This window comes from Galleria mellonella, unplaced genomic scaffold (assembly GCF_026898425.1).
Source record: "Galleria mellonella isolate WM207_F2 unplaced genomic scaffold, CSIRO_AGI_GalMel_v1 utg143, whole genome shotgun sequence".
NCBI classification, from domain to species: Eukaryota; Metazoa; Arthropoda; class Insecta; order Lepidoptera; family Pyralidae; genus Galleria; species Galleria mellonella.
Genome location: NW_026441997.1, coordinates 843,658 through 860,933, shown reverse-complemented (window position 1 = coordinate 860,933; position 17,276 = coordinate 843,658). Strand labels below are relative to the sequence as shown.

At 31.0% G+C, this 17,276-nt stretch overlaps 1 protein-coding gene across 1 annotated transcript; it reads left to right on the top strand.

Annotated features, from left to right (window-relative positions):
- Nucleotides 1-29: 29 nt before the first annotated feature.
- Nucleotides 30-17,246, top strand: LOC113516804 (uncharacterized). The gene is made up of 12 exons (XM_031907928.2): nucleotides 30-210; nucleotides 689-756; nucleotides 974-1,112; nucleotides 1,616-1,717; nucleotides 2,428-2,593; nucleotides 3,294-3,463; nucleotides 6,214-6,271; nucleotides 7,738-10,098; nucleotides 10,452-10,985; nucleotides 11,076-11,255; nucleotides 14,169-14,417; nucleotides 15,370-17,246. Exons 1-12 carry the CDS (start codon nucleotides 139-141, stop codon nucleotides 15,597-15,599), a joined length of 4,329 nt encoding a protein of 1,442 aa, XP_031763788.2. The 5' UTR covers nucleotides 30-138; the 3' UTR covers nucleotides 15,600-17,246.
- The last annotated feature ends 30 nt before the right edge of the window (nucleotides 17,247-17,276 follow it).

The window sequence follows — 17,276 nt, the reverse complement described above, 5'->3', positions numbered from 1 at the left end:
AATTCCGATTGATCTGTTTTTATGTGGGTATAAATAATGACAGTTCGCTTTACGCGCCGGGTTTTCTTATTTTCCTTACAATTCACTGTAAAAATGTAATTTTTGATATTTAGAGCTATAATATTTATTTCATAAACAATGGCATCAACATATGAAGACACAGTTTTAAATTTTGATCTTGATTTTTTACATCAAACATCAAAGAATACGGTCAGTTGTAGGTTAGATTCCTAAAGCATGTAGGTTTGCATAGTATTTTTGAGATATTTAATGAGTTTATTAGCCTAAATTCAATAAAATATTAAACGAAGACATTTATATTAAACTGATACTTACACATTCTCATTTTTATATCTATTGTACAATGTTTTTTTTAACAGTCCAATTTTTATTCTTTAAAGTGTTATCATTTTTAAGGTACATAGTTTAAGGTATAAATGCATCAGAATGTATGTCGATTGTTTATTGCTATTATTATTTATTTATAGTCTTATATTAATATAACTATTATACTAATAAACTAATATAATAAATATAAAAAATATTGTTTTGGTTTCTATTGCTCTTATTAAGAACCTTCATATAAAGTTTTCTTAAAAATCTGCAATGTATAGACATTAACCAGTTACAATTTTAACATATTAGTAAAATATGTAGATTTAAATAATGTTTACAATATGTTTTACAGGTTCAAAGTAAGCTCGATAAACAGCACAAAGCAATTTTAATAGCAAAACAGAAGACAATTGCTACAGAGTAAGTACTTTGGAATGTGTCATTTTATTTTAAATTAATGTTTTTTAACTGTACTTACATCTATTGCGTTTAATTAGATCAGACCTAAATTACAATATTGATATTTAATTTTGCAGTGATAATAGGTTGTCTTGGATCTGATAAAAGATGACTAGAAGGTACAGTTCTGAATAGTTTAATATTCTTGTGCTTATAATTTTATATTATAATTTTTCAGTTCACTGATAAGAAAATATTATCACAAGAATGAATTATTGGAACACACACAAAAAACTCTTTTCGATTCTAAAGAAGAGTGCAAACAGATATGCATAGATTACCAAAATGCTCTGGAAAAATGTTCAAAATTGGAAAATGTAAGTTACTACAGGATATGTAAATATAAAATAATATCTTTACTTACCAAATAAAAAGTTATAAGGTATAATAAGGCTTTTTTGTCGGACAAAACTTTTATTTCACTACATAGATAGATACTCTTTATTGTTTCCTTCAAAATATTACAGTAATAAATTTATTATAAATAGATGCAAATAATTTCAAGAAATGTTCACACTAAGACAACAATGGGTGGCCTTGTAGCTAAAAGCAATTTCATGTAGGCAACTTTTGGATGGAAAGGAATAGACTGTTTGATAATAGGCATGATGAAAATTCTGTTATTTTTATATACATATAGAGATAAAATACATGCAATAATATAAATATATCTTTATTTTCTATTAAATAATCATTAAAAAATCTTCAATTAAAATTTTTTCATACACATAGATTAAACGTGATGAAAGAGAGTGCTATAATATTTTACAATTATCATTTTTGTTAAATATATTTTTATATTTATATTTTATTTTTTTAGGATATTCAGATTTTAGAAAACAAAAACAATGAACTTGATCAGAAATTTCGACACTCGGAAGATCAATGCAATGCTATAAAATCACATGCGAATCAGCTTCAGGTATAATGCTTATTAATTTCATAATTATATATATTTTAATTGCTGTGTGATACCACCCTGTGTGTCACCCTTTCTAACACATTACCGAAAGCCTAATTTCAGTTGCCAAACCGCCTGTCAAGCATGGTAACTACTGGCAGAACTCCCCTTATAGGGGAGGCCTATATTCAGCATTCAGTTACCAACTGATATGATGACATATACTATATTTTATTGATTTCTTATTTTTAAATTAGGATATTCATTGATTATTCATTTGCTGTTATTAAAATGAAGATATATGTTAGTACTCAGTTTGCACAATTCATTAAACAACAAAATGTATAATACTTAATACTGTTTGCCTTACTAATTTTGAATTAAATGTGGCTGATGGTGGTTGTACTGCTATCACTTGGATTAAGTATATTGTTTAATGGTACAGCTGGAAATAAAGATTAATAATGTTTATAATGACATAAACAGTAAGAATAAATATGATCAATTAAATATGATTAATTTAATTCAAAACAGTGATATTTCTTGGGATACCCAGAAGAAATGGCTATTTAATATATAACAAGTATCAATTTATCTAAAGGGAAAGTTGTTCTACTGTTATTGGATTTGGATAATTATGCCTGATTCCTTACATGCAGTATATGCTTTATTTATTTATTTGAAACTTTTGTATATTTAGACTTATTATAATAAAACTATATATGTTACAGGTACTTGTCAAACAACACGAAACACATATTGAAGCATTAAAAATTGAAAGTCAGTTAGATAAATCCAACATTAAAAATTCTGAAAAAAAATTAGCTTATTTAGAAAAGGAAAATAACTGTCTTCATAAATATTTTAGTATATTTAAAGATGTATTATTGGGTAAAAGTGAGTATAAGAATTTATATTTATAATACTAACACTTGCAATGGAAACTTTTCTTTCAATGTCTGATCACAGAATCTGATATCTATTTTTTTTTTCACTCTCATAATGTAACATCTAGTGAAATGTGCAAATTTCTTAAACTTCTATGATACACATTGATTTTATTATGACTTAAAATACTTTAAAATATCCCACTTATTTTTGTTGCATTGTTCTACAAATGGATACTTGTAGCTGTAAAGTTTTTCTTTGTCCCATTATATAAAAGGAGATATTGTGATTAAAACTTCCAATTTTAATCATTATTATTATTAAATAGGATTATCAAAAATTATGATAATGGTTTTAGTTTTTTATATTACAATAGAGACTACTCAAGTAGTTTCCATTCTTTCTTTTTCCTTTGCTTTCCTTCATACATTTAATTATTGAAAGGAAAGCATTTTTGTGTATATTCTTAATTTCAGAAATATAACTTATCTCATTCTCATGTGCACTTTGAAACACAAAAATCAACCAAAATTAATATTTATTTATTTAGAGATCAGACATATATTACATTTGCATATTTACGCATGCACCTCCATATTTTATATAAAGATATTTTAATATTCATGTAATATAATTGTGGTAATTGTAGTACAGTTTAAAATTAGAATTTATAATTACTAATTCTATAATAAATCTATCTAATTTACAGAAAAGCTTAGTAAAAGACGTAAAGATTTACTACATAATTATGAAAAATATTCTAAGGAAGATCATAATTTCTTTGATGATTTATCTGAAGAAGAAAGTAGTGATAATGAAATATATGATAATTTAATGTCACCACATGAGATTGAAGATGACTTGGGAAGCCCTGAAGAGGTACTACTCTTTTTAATATGATATTTAGTTATAGCGTATCAATACCCTGTATATTTAATGTAGATATGTAAATAACTATCCCATCAAAAACATAAAATATAAAAAAAAATATACAAAATAACGCAACGCAAACTGCATTGCGTATTTTGTATTCTATTACAAAATAATTATGAGATCTTATGTAATAGTAAGTCAATGTCTATGGAATATGTATATTTTTAAGTGTAGTTTGATTTTCTTAGTAATGGAAAAAATAAATTTTGTATTATTCTGTTATAATTGTGGTTTTATATATTTTATATTTTTGATGGGCTCTCATTTCTCTTTGTATGTCATACTCTTTTTTTTTTCTCTGATAATATATCTTGTCTGTCAGCTACAAGTGTGATGTAGTTAAATGATAGAATCTAATTTTTAATAGTCATTATTTTTTATTTAATGAAAATGAATATTAAAATTTCAGGATTTTTTTTTTATAGTCTTAATAACTATATTACTATACTAATTAAAATTGAAAATTTGTAGTTTTTGAGATTGTTAGAATTTTGATGATCGGCGAGTGTATCAGTGATAAGAATAAGAACTTAAGATATAATTATTTGGTATCTTGGCAGTATAGTCAGCTACAGTATGTCCTCTTGATCGCAAAAAATCAAACTTTTCGTTTTATTTACACACTGGGTCATCTATTTCCCCTCACGGGATTCGGGCGTGGGTGTCGAGCGTAAGCTCTTTGCTCGGGCATGAACTGAGACTACAATTCACGCCGTTTCCTCCTAAGATCTAGAGTGCGATCAGAGAGTTTTTGCATCCTTTTTAAGCATTGGAATTTGCAAAATTTTGCTCCCACTTTTTGGATAGTTTCTGTTAGTTTATATTTGATATCGTCTGCTGTTTCATAGTTCACCAGGCACTGAAAGTGATTTGACAATTCGAGTTGGAAATGCTCAGGGTTTTCGATAAGGGCATACGAAGGTCGAAGCGTAGATTTTATCTGACGCAACTTTACCTGCCTAATATTCAATGTGCCTTTTACCATTCGGTGATCACTTTCGGTTTTAAACCTGTTGATCACTGAGACATTATTAAACAAATGATGATTAGTCGTCATGATGAATTCTATTTCATTTATTGTGTATCCGTCGGGGCTGGCTCAGGTTCATTTTTTGTGTGGCCGCTTTTAGAAGAAGTTCATAATAAAGAGTCTTTGTTTCTCCATCATCATCATATCAGCCTTTAACTGCCTACATAAGCCTCCCCCCTGGCGGGTTTTGCGTGTATTTGCTATGCTTGGCAGGCAGTTTGGCAACTGCAGTTAGGCTTTGGAGATTTATTAAGAAGGACGCGGATGCCCATCGTCCTTCCATAGTCGCCTCTTACGACACCCACGGGAAAGAAAGAGGTCTAAGTCGGAACTGCACGGCACTGCTGCTTTTTCGTGGAGTTAGTTAATTACTGTCCCTTAGGATTTCGTTGCCCTGATATTAAGTTTCCCTTTACCGTTTCATCATCTTTCCTTTTGCCCAGTTTAGCGTTGAAATCTCACATCAATATTATATATTGAGTATTAGAGGTATGTATGGAGCTTGAAATGCCCTCAAACATGTCCTCCACTTCATCATCGGAACATCACAGTCGGCTCATATATTTGTATAACCTTCAGAAAATACATATTGGTAATTCTGAGTACCAGGTATGCCACCAGGTACCCTTGTCGACACACTCGATCTTTAAGACATTATTAATGAGGGACTTGCAGATGATGAACCCGATACAACCATGGAACGGATTGTCGATTGATGGTAGAACAAGTTACCGGATTTAAGAATCTTCATATCCTCCCCTGGAGATTCTTAGTACCCCTTGCTCTACCGTTACCATGAACACTACCTTGGTCAAGGATAGCGGTGCCGCTGGGGAACAGACATCATTTCTTTTTAGTGTCTACCATTGGGAGGGGTTATGCCAGTAGTTGCCATGTTTGGCAGGCGGGTTGGAAACCACAGTTAGATTTTTGTGATGTTTTAAGTATCATAATGTGTAGCTGTAATAATGAAATTTTGGAGTAATATCTGACGTGAGTCGTAGTGTATTATAAGTATTTATGTTGGCGACCGTGGTTTAAGTTATATTTGGGAAACCCGCCGAAATGTTGTAACTAGGCTCAAAGAGTATATACGAAGTTTCCAAAAATTTGACACCAGCATTTCAACTGTAGCAGAATATGTCTGTAATACAAATACGGCCCATTACATTCGTTATTCGTTTCGTCAAGACATCCGTACTAACGAGAGAGAAATATTTCATCCCGCGAAAATTACGTGAGCCCATCGAGATCTGCCGTCGATCAAATTTCAATAAAGACAATGACTGGACGCTACTCCGTGCTTGGAAACTAGTTCTAATACTCGCACCGAACATGAGTCGAAATGTTAGCCTGCTGTGTGACATATTCATTATGGTATACACTGATACCCCAACTTCAAACAATGAAGCGACTCACGAATTTAACTCGTTACCTGGCGTCGCGTTCTCGTGACTGCATGGTGTTATACAATACCAGTGGCCCTACTACCACTACCACTTCCGCCAACCGCAAACGCGCAGCTACTAACAGCGCATTGATCATGCAGTGTTATTCGCGACATAGCCCTGAACTGCGCTCATGAATAAAAACTTTTATTTAATTCGCAATTACAATACAATTACAACAATTACAATAATTACAATGTATTTTTTATCATTTGCAGGCTCCATCATCATCCACTATAACTCCAACTGGAGACGAGTTAAGCACAGGAAAGAATTGTAAGTTGTCATTTTATATTTGTACTAGAGATTATCGAGAGGCCTGTGAATAGTTTTCCTTTTTTTTTTAAAGAAAGACGTTTCTTTCTATTAGACTAATAAAATAGCTGAGATATGCATTCGATCTACTCACACACCGAATACTTTTTCAATTTAATCAATAAATTTTAAAAAATTTCCATTAAAATTCTAATTTTTTAATTGAATCATAAAATTAATCAAAAATGATATTCAAAATGAAAATGGCCTACGTAAACGTTATCAGATGAAATGTAAGTGTTGCGAACTAATTTGGATAAAACTATCTAAAACCATCAAGGGGATGGTTTTCGAGGAAATCTTGTCACTCTTTAAATCAAAATGTCAGAAAAGTTTGTTTACTTTTTGGGTCTTTCTTAGAAATTAATCCAAAAGCGGGGAAATGTTTTAGCAAGAGCAATACTATGTATTAAAACTTATCATCTCTCCATAGAAGGAAACTCGCTATAAGGTTAACGTGTTATTTAAAAGTGAGTTTGAAATATTTCCGAAAATTTCTGTTGAAACAGAAGTACTTCCAACTCTGCCGACATATTAAATTTTCAACTTTTCAAAAACTTTCCTGGAGTCTGGATTTTTCCGCCAACGATTCTGCCAATTGAAACTGTTGGTACCCATTATGAATATTGTTTTTTGAAATTATTCCCCAATTTTGGATTTCTTTCTAATTCTTGGAGTTACTAAGTAATTTTGGTAAAATCCCTATAAAACATTTAAGAGGGTGATTTATATTACTATATTATATATAGTAGATAGAATTATATTACTCTTTGTTTTGAAATGTCAAAAAATATTTTCTTCACACCGAGTCCCCATCACCGCTTCATAATAGTCGAATAGCTAGAGGGTTGCCATGTGTCCCAAAAATGAGTTCGAAAATATTCCGAAAATTTATAACTTCAGTCACCCCTAATTCGGTCGCCGTCTTGAATTTTCAAATTTTCACAATTATTTCCCCAAACAAGCAAATTACGATGAACTTGTTCAAATAAAATTCCTTAACTTTTGTTTTGTCCATATGTGGAATGGTAATCTAAAATTTGGTAATATATGCTTTGTTAAATTGTATGTTAATATATACAATATATCACTGGTAAAATGTTTTCATGAATACTACCGCAGTATAAATATCGTATTACTATAGTTTTTTAATTACACCATATGTACACAAATCATAATTGCAATACACAGAATTGTTTGTAAATAATTCGCTTTTATTATGTTTATAACTAATTACAAATTTTAATATGCAACCCACACAGCATGCACAACACCGTTAAAAAATATAGATGGGAATTGTACGCTATAAATTTTTTTGATCTTCTATAATAGTTTTATGTGAAATTCTATCGAGTGTCTGTACTCATCAGCATTATGAAGACATGTGTAATGTTTTGTAATAAATATAATTTCTTTTTGTATTTTAGGTAAATCAGTTTATAAAAATGATGATACTGATAGATGTTCCGATTATAGCAACGAAGTACCAAGTGCAGACACAGGTCGCGGTTCATCTCTTGCATTTTCTGATAGCGAAAAATGCTTTAATAGTCCAGAGTACTGTTCAATAGACAATCCTATAAAATGTATTATAAACAAACCAACAAAGATTTTAGTAAATGTAGCAACAAGCCCTATACCACTTGAAGAACTTGGTTATAGGACAACTACTCCAGTTGCTTTATCAAATAATATTTTTGATACTCGTGAAACAGTTGATAAAGGTTTAAGTCCAATTAAGTTTACTACACAAGGAGCTAGGAATTTAATAACTCCAATGCCATCTAAATATAATTCAATAGATGTCAGTTTAAATAATAAAACATATGGTAACGAACATGATGACGAGCATATGATTCAGCAGCAGGAGTGTTTAGAAATTAACAGTAGCAATAATTTTAACGATGATGACACGAGGGATTGTGAAATAGAGTCAATTTTCAATGAGATGCGATTTAATTACAAATTGATAACTCCGATTCCAAAAACACCAGCAAAGTGTTACGACAGAGAAACGCAGCATATTTCTTGTGCTAGTCAAACTGATCATGGTAGGGGAATTATATGTCACGAAGCTGAAAAAGTTAGAGAAGAAAATAAAATTTTACATTCCAACATTACGGACCTTGCTAAAGAAATTATGAAGATTAAATGTTTACTTAAAAGTCATCCAACATTGCCAGTTGTTGAAAATCGTGATATGGAGAATGGATTTTTGAAAGTAAATGAAAATAATAGTAATACTTATAAAGTAAATGAAGATCACAGTAATATTAAAGAGATAAATAAAGTTCACAGTAATATTAAAGAGATAAATGAAGTTCACAGTAATACTTATGAAGAATATGTAGTAGTAATAGAAAGTGAAAGTCCCACTTCAAATATATGTGCATCTTTAAAAGATGGTAAAGAAACTTTAAGTGATTTACAAAATCAAGTAGACATGGCTGAAGAAAACAGAGACTCTTGTGTAATAACTGAAGATTCTGTCATGGAATCACATAACACTACTTTGTCTAAATTACAGTTTGAAGATCCTGTAGCGACATTTGGAGACGATGATACGGGAGACATACATTTAGATAATAGGAGTGAACATAATTCAGAAGACACATTTGATGCTTTAATAAATAACAATAACGGCTCCGTAGAAGTATCTCCATGCGATGAGAGTCATAAGAAGATAGCTAGAGCTCGTAAATTAACTAATTTAGATAAACTTAGACGGAAGATGTTGCCCAAAAGTAAGATTAGAATGGAACTGCGACAGCCTATAAAGTCTCGATTTAAGTCAAAACGATTAATTCATTATAAAAATATCCGAAAAAATAATCTGTCAATATTAGCCAATAAAAGAAAGAGTAACATTAATGATTCTTCATTAACATTAAATGATAAAACAGTATATGAGAATGCTGTTAAAGTTATGTCTGAATTAAAATCTAAACAACCTGACAAATTTACATCAGGTATAACTCAGAAAGCTATTCAGAAAGTATCTAAATGTGTAAAACAGAAAGACGATGAAATGGATGACAATAATATAAATCAAAAAACAATCCAAGCAGAGAATAATTGTGATTTTCAGAAAGTATCTAAATGTATGAAAGAGAAAAGCAATGAAATAGATATCAACGATATAAATCAGAAAGTATTTCCAACGGAGAATAAAAATTGTGATCTTCATAAAGTTTCTAAATGTACGAAACAGAAATCTAATGAAGCGGATAATAACAACAGCCCGCGGTCTTTAGATAGAACAACTCGTAGTCGTAGTAAATATGCCCGACATTCACAAATTGTAAAACCTAATCTTATAAAAGACAGAGAGAGAAACAGTATTGATTCTAAAACCAACTATGAAATATTTGAAGTACTTTCACAAGAAAGACGAAAACGATTAAAACGTTTATCCGTTGACAAATCAGATTTCGCATGCAAAAGAATTTTGCGTAGTAGTAGTCAGCGTCAATTCGGTATGGATAATAAAACATCCGCTTCAAATGAATCACATAAAGAAATCAATACAGAACTACCTGATATTATCAGTGAAGTTGAAAAGAGACGACATTTGGATAAATCAAAAGTTACTGAATCTAATAAATTAGTTAATTACGAGGATTTGGAAATATTTACTGAAGCGTCAAGTGAAGTTCAAACACCCCAAACTAAATCAGTATCACAAACAGAATCAGATAGCACAAGTCATCCTAAGAATAGCATTTTGTGTCTTATGATAAATAAATATAGTGTTTCAGTAACAAAATATCAACCTAAAAAAGTATCAGGTATGTATTAAATCAATTAATGAATATTATTTATTGAAATCTCACAAATATGTTGTTTCTTTTTTCTTTTTTTTTATACAACTTAGAGCAAAGCAAATAAGTTGATGGCCCATCTGATGGAAAGTGGTAACCGTCGTCTATAGACATGAGCAGTACCATGGACATAACAGAGTATACTGTTTCGCCCATGATACCCGTCATGCGTTGCCATTCCTGTTCATGGACTTAGGTTTTATTCCTCTATATCCTGTGAATTCACACCATATCCCATCCTTCAAACCGGAACACAGACATGCAAATACAACTGCTTTACGGTTGAAACACATGTTTATAATAATAATAATGTTTTTCAGATTCTGTAACAAATTTAATATGGAAAATGATTGAGACCAGTACTGCAGAAATAATAAATTTACCTTCTATTGAAGCAAAAAATGCAATGAATAAACTCGTAGATGAGTTACAGAGTTTTGATGTAAAAGAATTTTTAGCCGGATTCATGAAATATATGCAGGATTCACAGCGAAAAATAGAATTGTTTTCAAAAGTCAATACACCACCAGCCCCACCTATGACTAAGCAGGAACAAGTCCTTCTTTATATAATATCACAACTGAGTAGTGCATGGCCATCTATGAATATAGTGAATTGCATTTTAAATAATTTGGAATATTTATTGTTTAAATTAAATCGTACACCAGAATTTGATGTAATTGAAAGTACATCCCACTTTTATGCAATACTATGTAGATATTTTCAATTAAAAACTCGATTACGAGTTTTTATAATAGATGCTCTATATTGTATGCAGTATAAAGCCATTGCACTCATTAAGCAGTGTTTGGATGTCTGGATGCATATTTTACCATTAGCTCATATGGGAATTGGTAAGTGATTATTGAATTTTGTTAAAATGTTATTAGTAAAATAATTAAAATTTCAAATTAATATTTACCAATATTTTTATATGATTTCAGCCAAAAGTCCCTTGGTTACTTGTTTAGTCTATGTATTGCATTTCTACAAGTGTGAAGACGCCTTCAATAGAGTGAGAGATATAAGATTTATTTTGAATAGGAAGTACTCATATCAAATGGTGGAATGGAATGAAACGAAAATACTGGAAATGTTTAAAAATGCAATAAAAGACTTGAGAGGTATGGTACTCAACATATATCTTAATATATATAAATCCTGTGACACTAATTAATTTTTAAAACATTATTTAAGATGAAATTTTGTATTGTATGCCCCAACTTGAAACTTATTATCCTGATAGGATAGTTGTTATCCTGATAAGAGAAGAAATGGAAAGTGGGTGGCAAAACAATGTTTGTCAGATCAGTTAGTTTTAAGGACAGTCTGACAACCAAGGGTCGGGAATGTAAGAGAATTATATAGAAAACTATTTTCTATAACCTTGAAAACAATCACATATATAGCTAATGAATGTTACTTTTTCTTGAAACATTCGAATTTAAGATAATGCTTATGAATAAATGTAAAAAAAAAAAAAAATCAGAAAATCAATAAAAACGTGTAAATTTCACTCCTGTATAGTAACAACTGAGTCATAAGTATCAAGAATTCTTAAATGAATTTTATCAAATAATAAAGTTAGAACTATAAACTAGTTTGTAGAATCTCCATTTCATATTAAATATATTCTTATTTTGTGTAAAACAATCACGAACTTACCCAATATTCACGCTTAGACTTCATACAAATTACTATGAAGCGGTGCGACCACGTTTGCGATCGCTCGCGGTTCCGGCGTTCAGTCAGCCACGCGCCTCCGAAGTAATATCATGTCGCTCTGTGCCACCTTGACAGATCGCGATCGTACCGTGTACTTACACAAAATCAGTGTACAGTTGTTTACATCACAGAATCATAGTTGTCCAAATGCTAGCAAATATTGCGTACATTGCATACATTTCCATACCGCCAGTTATAAATTTTAACACTTACATTACATTAGTTTATTTGATTTTGTTTAATGTCTTCTTGAAAAGCCGTCATTTATAATATAGCGTTCTTGTGTATGAAAGAAAGATGTGATCACTTATATTTTAGCATTTGTTATGTATTAATTTTATCGGTATCTCTAGTGCAGTCTGTAGACTGATTACTAATTTAATGTATTTAGTTAAGTCAGTGTTTTGTTATGTATTTCTGTTTTTTTATATTTGGTTTGATCATAAAAAAGACCCAAGCCTTTATTAATTTTGTAATTAGTAATTATACCTACGGTTTTCGTGCATTTTTTTAGCATTTTGAAAATCTACTTTCATCATGAAACTTGTAAGGAAAGGACGTCATTATGGTGTCAAATCGATATTGAATATTATTTGCAACTGTCATATTCACAGGTTAATTAAATTAAATCTTATTATTAGAATAAATTAAGGTTGTAACGCGGGTCCCTAAAATCGCCACCGCGCAACGGCCGCGAGTAAGTCCCCTTTCCGATCGTCTTCCCCGCGCGCGTCGCGTTCCTGTGCGCTAACGTTAGCTTAGCGGCGTCGTCGCCGCTAAGACAGTTTCGAACTGGCTCTTGGAGTTTTTCTACGCGACCCACTGGCTCGCGCGCTTAGTAAACGTATGTTGTGAAATTTATAGTGTTTTTATTTGATGCCTACACACTATAAGGTTATAATTTTATGTATCTTACTTTGAAAGATGCGGTCCCTGTGGAGTTTGACTTATATCAAATGTGCAAAAAAAGTACCACATTTAACCACCCGCGTAAAAACATTTTATCGGAAAAACGTGTCCACGCAAAGTTCTGGCCAGCAGTTAGTAGGTACTGTTATTAAGATGAAATATATTAGACATAACGATTTTTATATTTGGTAACAAAATCCAGTTACAATCTAGCGATCCACTGTGTATACGAGTATGTGTGGGTGTGTGCGGTGCGCGAGTGCCTCGATCGTTGAGAGTAGCGCTAAAAATCTAAACTTCGCGCGGCGAGTCTCCGAAGCCGGCCTTAATATAAAATACAAAAGTGTAGAAAAAAACATTTTCTTTATAATATAATACCAGAGAGAGAGAGAGAGAGAGATTGGAAGAAAATATTGTAAATTATTTATATATGTAGTGTATATTCTTGATTTTCTACTACTTGAAAAGTTTATTTTAGAAATTTTTAACAATAAAAATTAATTTGTTTAAAAGTTGTAAAAATATATTAAATAATTTTTTCCTAGTCTATAAATGAGTAGTTATAAATAACATTATAATAATAATAAATAGTATTCTATAATAACAATTACAAATAAATTAATAATTTTTGAAGAAATCATTGGCGGAGCTTTGCATATTTCGTTATTTGGTATTGCTTGTTCTTACTATTGGTTGTATTTTATGTTCTTGAATCCAGTTTTTATATCAGGCCACTTTGATTTTCTATACTAGTATTATAAAGTGGTTTTTTGTAAAGGATAAACTCAAAAAGCTGCTCAACCGATTTTGATAATTCTTTCACCTATAGAAAATTATATTATTAGCGAGTAATATAGGCTATATATTATTTTCGAAAATTCTATCTACCCAAGCGAAGTAGGATTGGATCGCTATATAATATATAACAGTAAAATGCTTTGACGTAAAAATTTGAAGAACATACCGTTTATCTTACTAATATAATAAAATTATACCTGGACAATGTACATGGGAGATATGTAAGGGGTATAATATATAACAATAATATATAAGTGATAGAAGCCAAAACAATAAAAATATTTTTTTTTTTACAAGTGCAACAAAGAACATATATAATTTTTACAAAATTTTGTCTGTCTTTCTGTATGTTTGTTCCAGCATCACGCAAAAATTACAACACCGAATTGAATGCGGGTTTCACTGTTGTGTTCCTGAAAGTCTAATTTAAAAGTTGGTTTTCATTTTTATTTTGATACGCTATTTAGAAATGGTCTATTTCATTGTTTTCCTGCTTTTGAAATGAAGGAACGGGCAAAACGCTAGTCAAGATATAAAGTTATAAAAACATGTAAAATTACATACTAATCCAAAGGAGCTAACTTGTTAACTTTATTGATTTACAGATAACTCAGCGGAAAAGAAAATTCTTAGATTATCTTTGTTAATTATAGCAAAACGTCAAGGTCCTCGATGGTGTCAGAAACATGTAATTACAAATATTTTACAACCAATTATAGAGATGGATGGTCCAGAGAGAATAAAAAGATTCTGCGTGGCAATGTTAGGGCCACTTATGAAACCTTATCCATTAGATATGAAAGTACATTGTGAAATTGTCATGAATCAACTTTTAGACATGCTTAATCAAAACCGTAAGTAGCTAGTTTTTTTAATACTCATATAACAAATAGATCGACTGAGAGATATTGCTATATAGCATTAAGTGTGTGTCATTATCATATATTTTTTGAAATGTAGTCATTAAAGAATATTATTAATCTAATAAAATTACAACAAGACGATGTCTGCATATGGAAGATATTTTTTAAAAAAATATGATGTGTCTTAATAAGGAGCAATAGAAACCAATATATTTTTTTAGAAATGTATATTTGTTCTGGTATCATGCAAAAATTACTGAACCAAATTGGATGCGGTTTCCACAGTTATGTTCCTGCAGATCTAATTTCAAATTTAGTGTATATTATATCTTGATACACCATCTGGAAGTGGTATATGTAATTGATTTTTCTACCACCACACGTCTAAAGTAGCGGTAGAAAAGTTAGTTAGTAAATAATAATAAAAATAACTCTGCGTGTTCTACCGCTTGTACAACGGATTATACTCAGAGGAATTGTTGAATATGGTGCCCACAGGCACTGTCTAACATCGTACGGCTCGCTATCGACAGGGTGTTCATCCTCGTGTCCTACAGCCTCAATGGTCACATACTGCGCGGTTTCAAAGATGTTTCTTCCCATGAACACTCAGGTTATGGAATGAGCTCCCTGCCGAGGTTTTCCCAAGAGCCTACAGCATGGGATTCTTCAAAAGGGGGGTAAAAAGGTTTCTTCAGGGTCGGCAATGCACGCGTAATACTTCTGATATTGCAGGTTCATAGGCTACGGTAACCACTTACCATCAGGTGGGCCGTATGGTGGGCTTTACAGTGCAATATGCGATGATGTTTGTCTATAGGGGACGGCTACTACTTTCTAACAGGCGCAGTGTCGGCTTGCCTGCCATTTTTAGTTGCACAAAAACATGTAATATGTATGAGTTGCATCCAACCAAAATCTAAATATTTCGATGTTGTTTCAGCTTCACCACTAATGCAAGAAGCAATATATACAAGTTTAATATATATGAGTAAACACAATCAAAATCGTGTTATACATGCAATGTTACAATGGTTTCCTAAATCTGTGTCCCCTGAATGCGAAGAAGTATTACGAGATTTTGTAAGAGATAAATCAGCGAAAATATGGAAAACCGTTTTATCAAAGATATCACTAATCAGCGACGATCAGTATAACATCTCAACATTTTAATTTTTATCATTGAGTTTGTAAATTACTTGAACAATGATGTTTACAGGAAGAAATTTTTGTTGGTGTCAACTATGTTGTTTACGCTTCCACCAATATTTTAACCAGTTCCACTTGTTCTTACCAACTTTCCCCCGAGTAGTTATAGACTTTTTTTTCACCTGCCCCTACCCTTGTGTGTTCAGTAGGAATAATTGGAATAATAATGCCACTTTTCCCTACCGATATTTTTTTGATAATAATAAGTGTAGTCTGTTAAAAAAACTATTAATAAAAACAAAGTTATCCGTTCGATACCACAGTGTAACGAGTAATCATACATATACATACATCCTTTAGTTTTGCAAAATGCTGTTTTCATCACAGCGTTGTCACATTTAGTTTTAACCGACTTCGAAAATAGATTACTCTCAATTTTACTGCTCCTATTTTCTCATTTTTAATCGAATTCAAAAAGGTTGAGGTTTCGAATTGAGAGGTTCTCAATTCAGTTGTATTTTATGTTTGTTACCTCATAAAACCGTCTTTATCTGAAAAAATATACTTACATGTTCTATAGAAATTGTATTAAAATCTGTTCAGTAGTCTGGTTTTCAAACCAAAATAATCGGTTTTGTTACAACTTTAAATTTGGTTTACTAATTACAATTTTTGAATTTTCATCAAAAAATTACAAGTGTATTCTTATTTATGCATAATTTTTAATAATGATGACCTACGACATCAAAACCTAATATTTACTTATATGTAAATTTTATAAAATAATAATAATAATCTCCAATTAGATTAAAACAGTACACAAATTAAAAAGTAAATAATTTCCTTTAGTATACATGCAGAAGTCCTAAAAAATTTATTATAAAAATCCATGAAAAAGTTATTCATTTCCGAGTTAATTCCTTTGTTATATAAGGCAGTTAGAGAAAACAATTTCGTCTCTGTCTTCCACTTTTAACTTTTAAATTGATAAATAATGTAAAATCCATCCATCCATCTACGTAATATAATTTTAAAGTAGTTATGCTATTGTTTTGCATATTCCAAGCGATTTTATTAGTTCAGGATGCTGTAAAACATTATTTGTACTAGACATCTAGAAAAAAAAAGGGAGGTTATTATATATTTATTTATGTACAAAAGTGCACTTGTAAAGAATAAGTGGTCATCTTGCGGGGGAAGGGATTGTGAGTTCCCATTGCTATCCCTTATCAGGTCGACCTCCACGCGGTTCGCCCTGGAAACCATTGTGACAAATTTATCGTTGAATTCGTCACAATGGATTAACTGATCTGCCTTTTTTTTATCCTCACCGATCATCCCTCACTGGTGCCCCGCCAGTGTATACCGATGACGTAGGCAGGGTTACCATTTCATTATTATCCATTAAAAAAGTTGTTATCTTTATCAGTGGAAATAAGTGGAATAAAATTCCACCCTCCAGTGGCGAAAAGTTGTTAGACACAAGTGGAGTAGGCCAATATTTTAGTATGGTTTACATTTTAATATTAGTAATATATTATTGGAGTCATTCTAGTATATATAAGTTAATTGTACTATGTTATCAATATTACAAGAACTGTGATGTAAATATTTTTCGCTTCATTTTGGAAGCGGAGTTTATTCCTCTTAATAAAACTAAGTTTTAAATAATTGCAATAAAATTTTATTTATTTACAAATA

Bases quoted from the DNA above. Each gene is read 5' to 3' on its own strand.
- LOC113516804 (XM_031907928.2), top strand. From the start codon at position 139: ATGGCATCAACATATGAAGACACAGTTTTAAATTTTGATCTTGATTTT. The intron at 1,113-1,615 runs GTAAGTTACTAC...TTATTTTTTTAG, and splicing joins AATGTTCAAAATTGGAAAAT to GATATTCAGATTTTAGAAAA. The intron at 2,594-3,293 runs GTGAGTATAAGA...TCTAATTTACAG, and splicing joins AGATGTATTATTGGGTAAAA to AAAAGCTTAGTAAAAGACGT.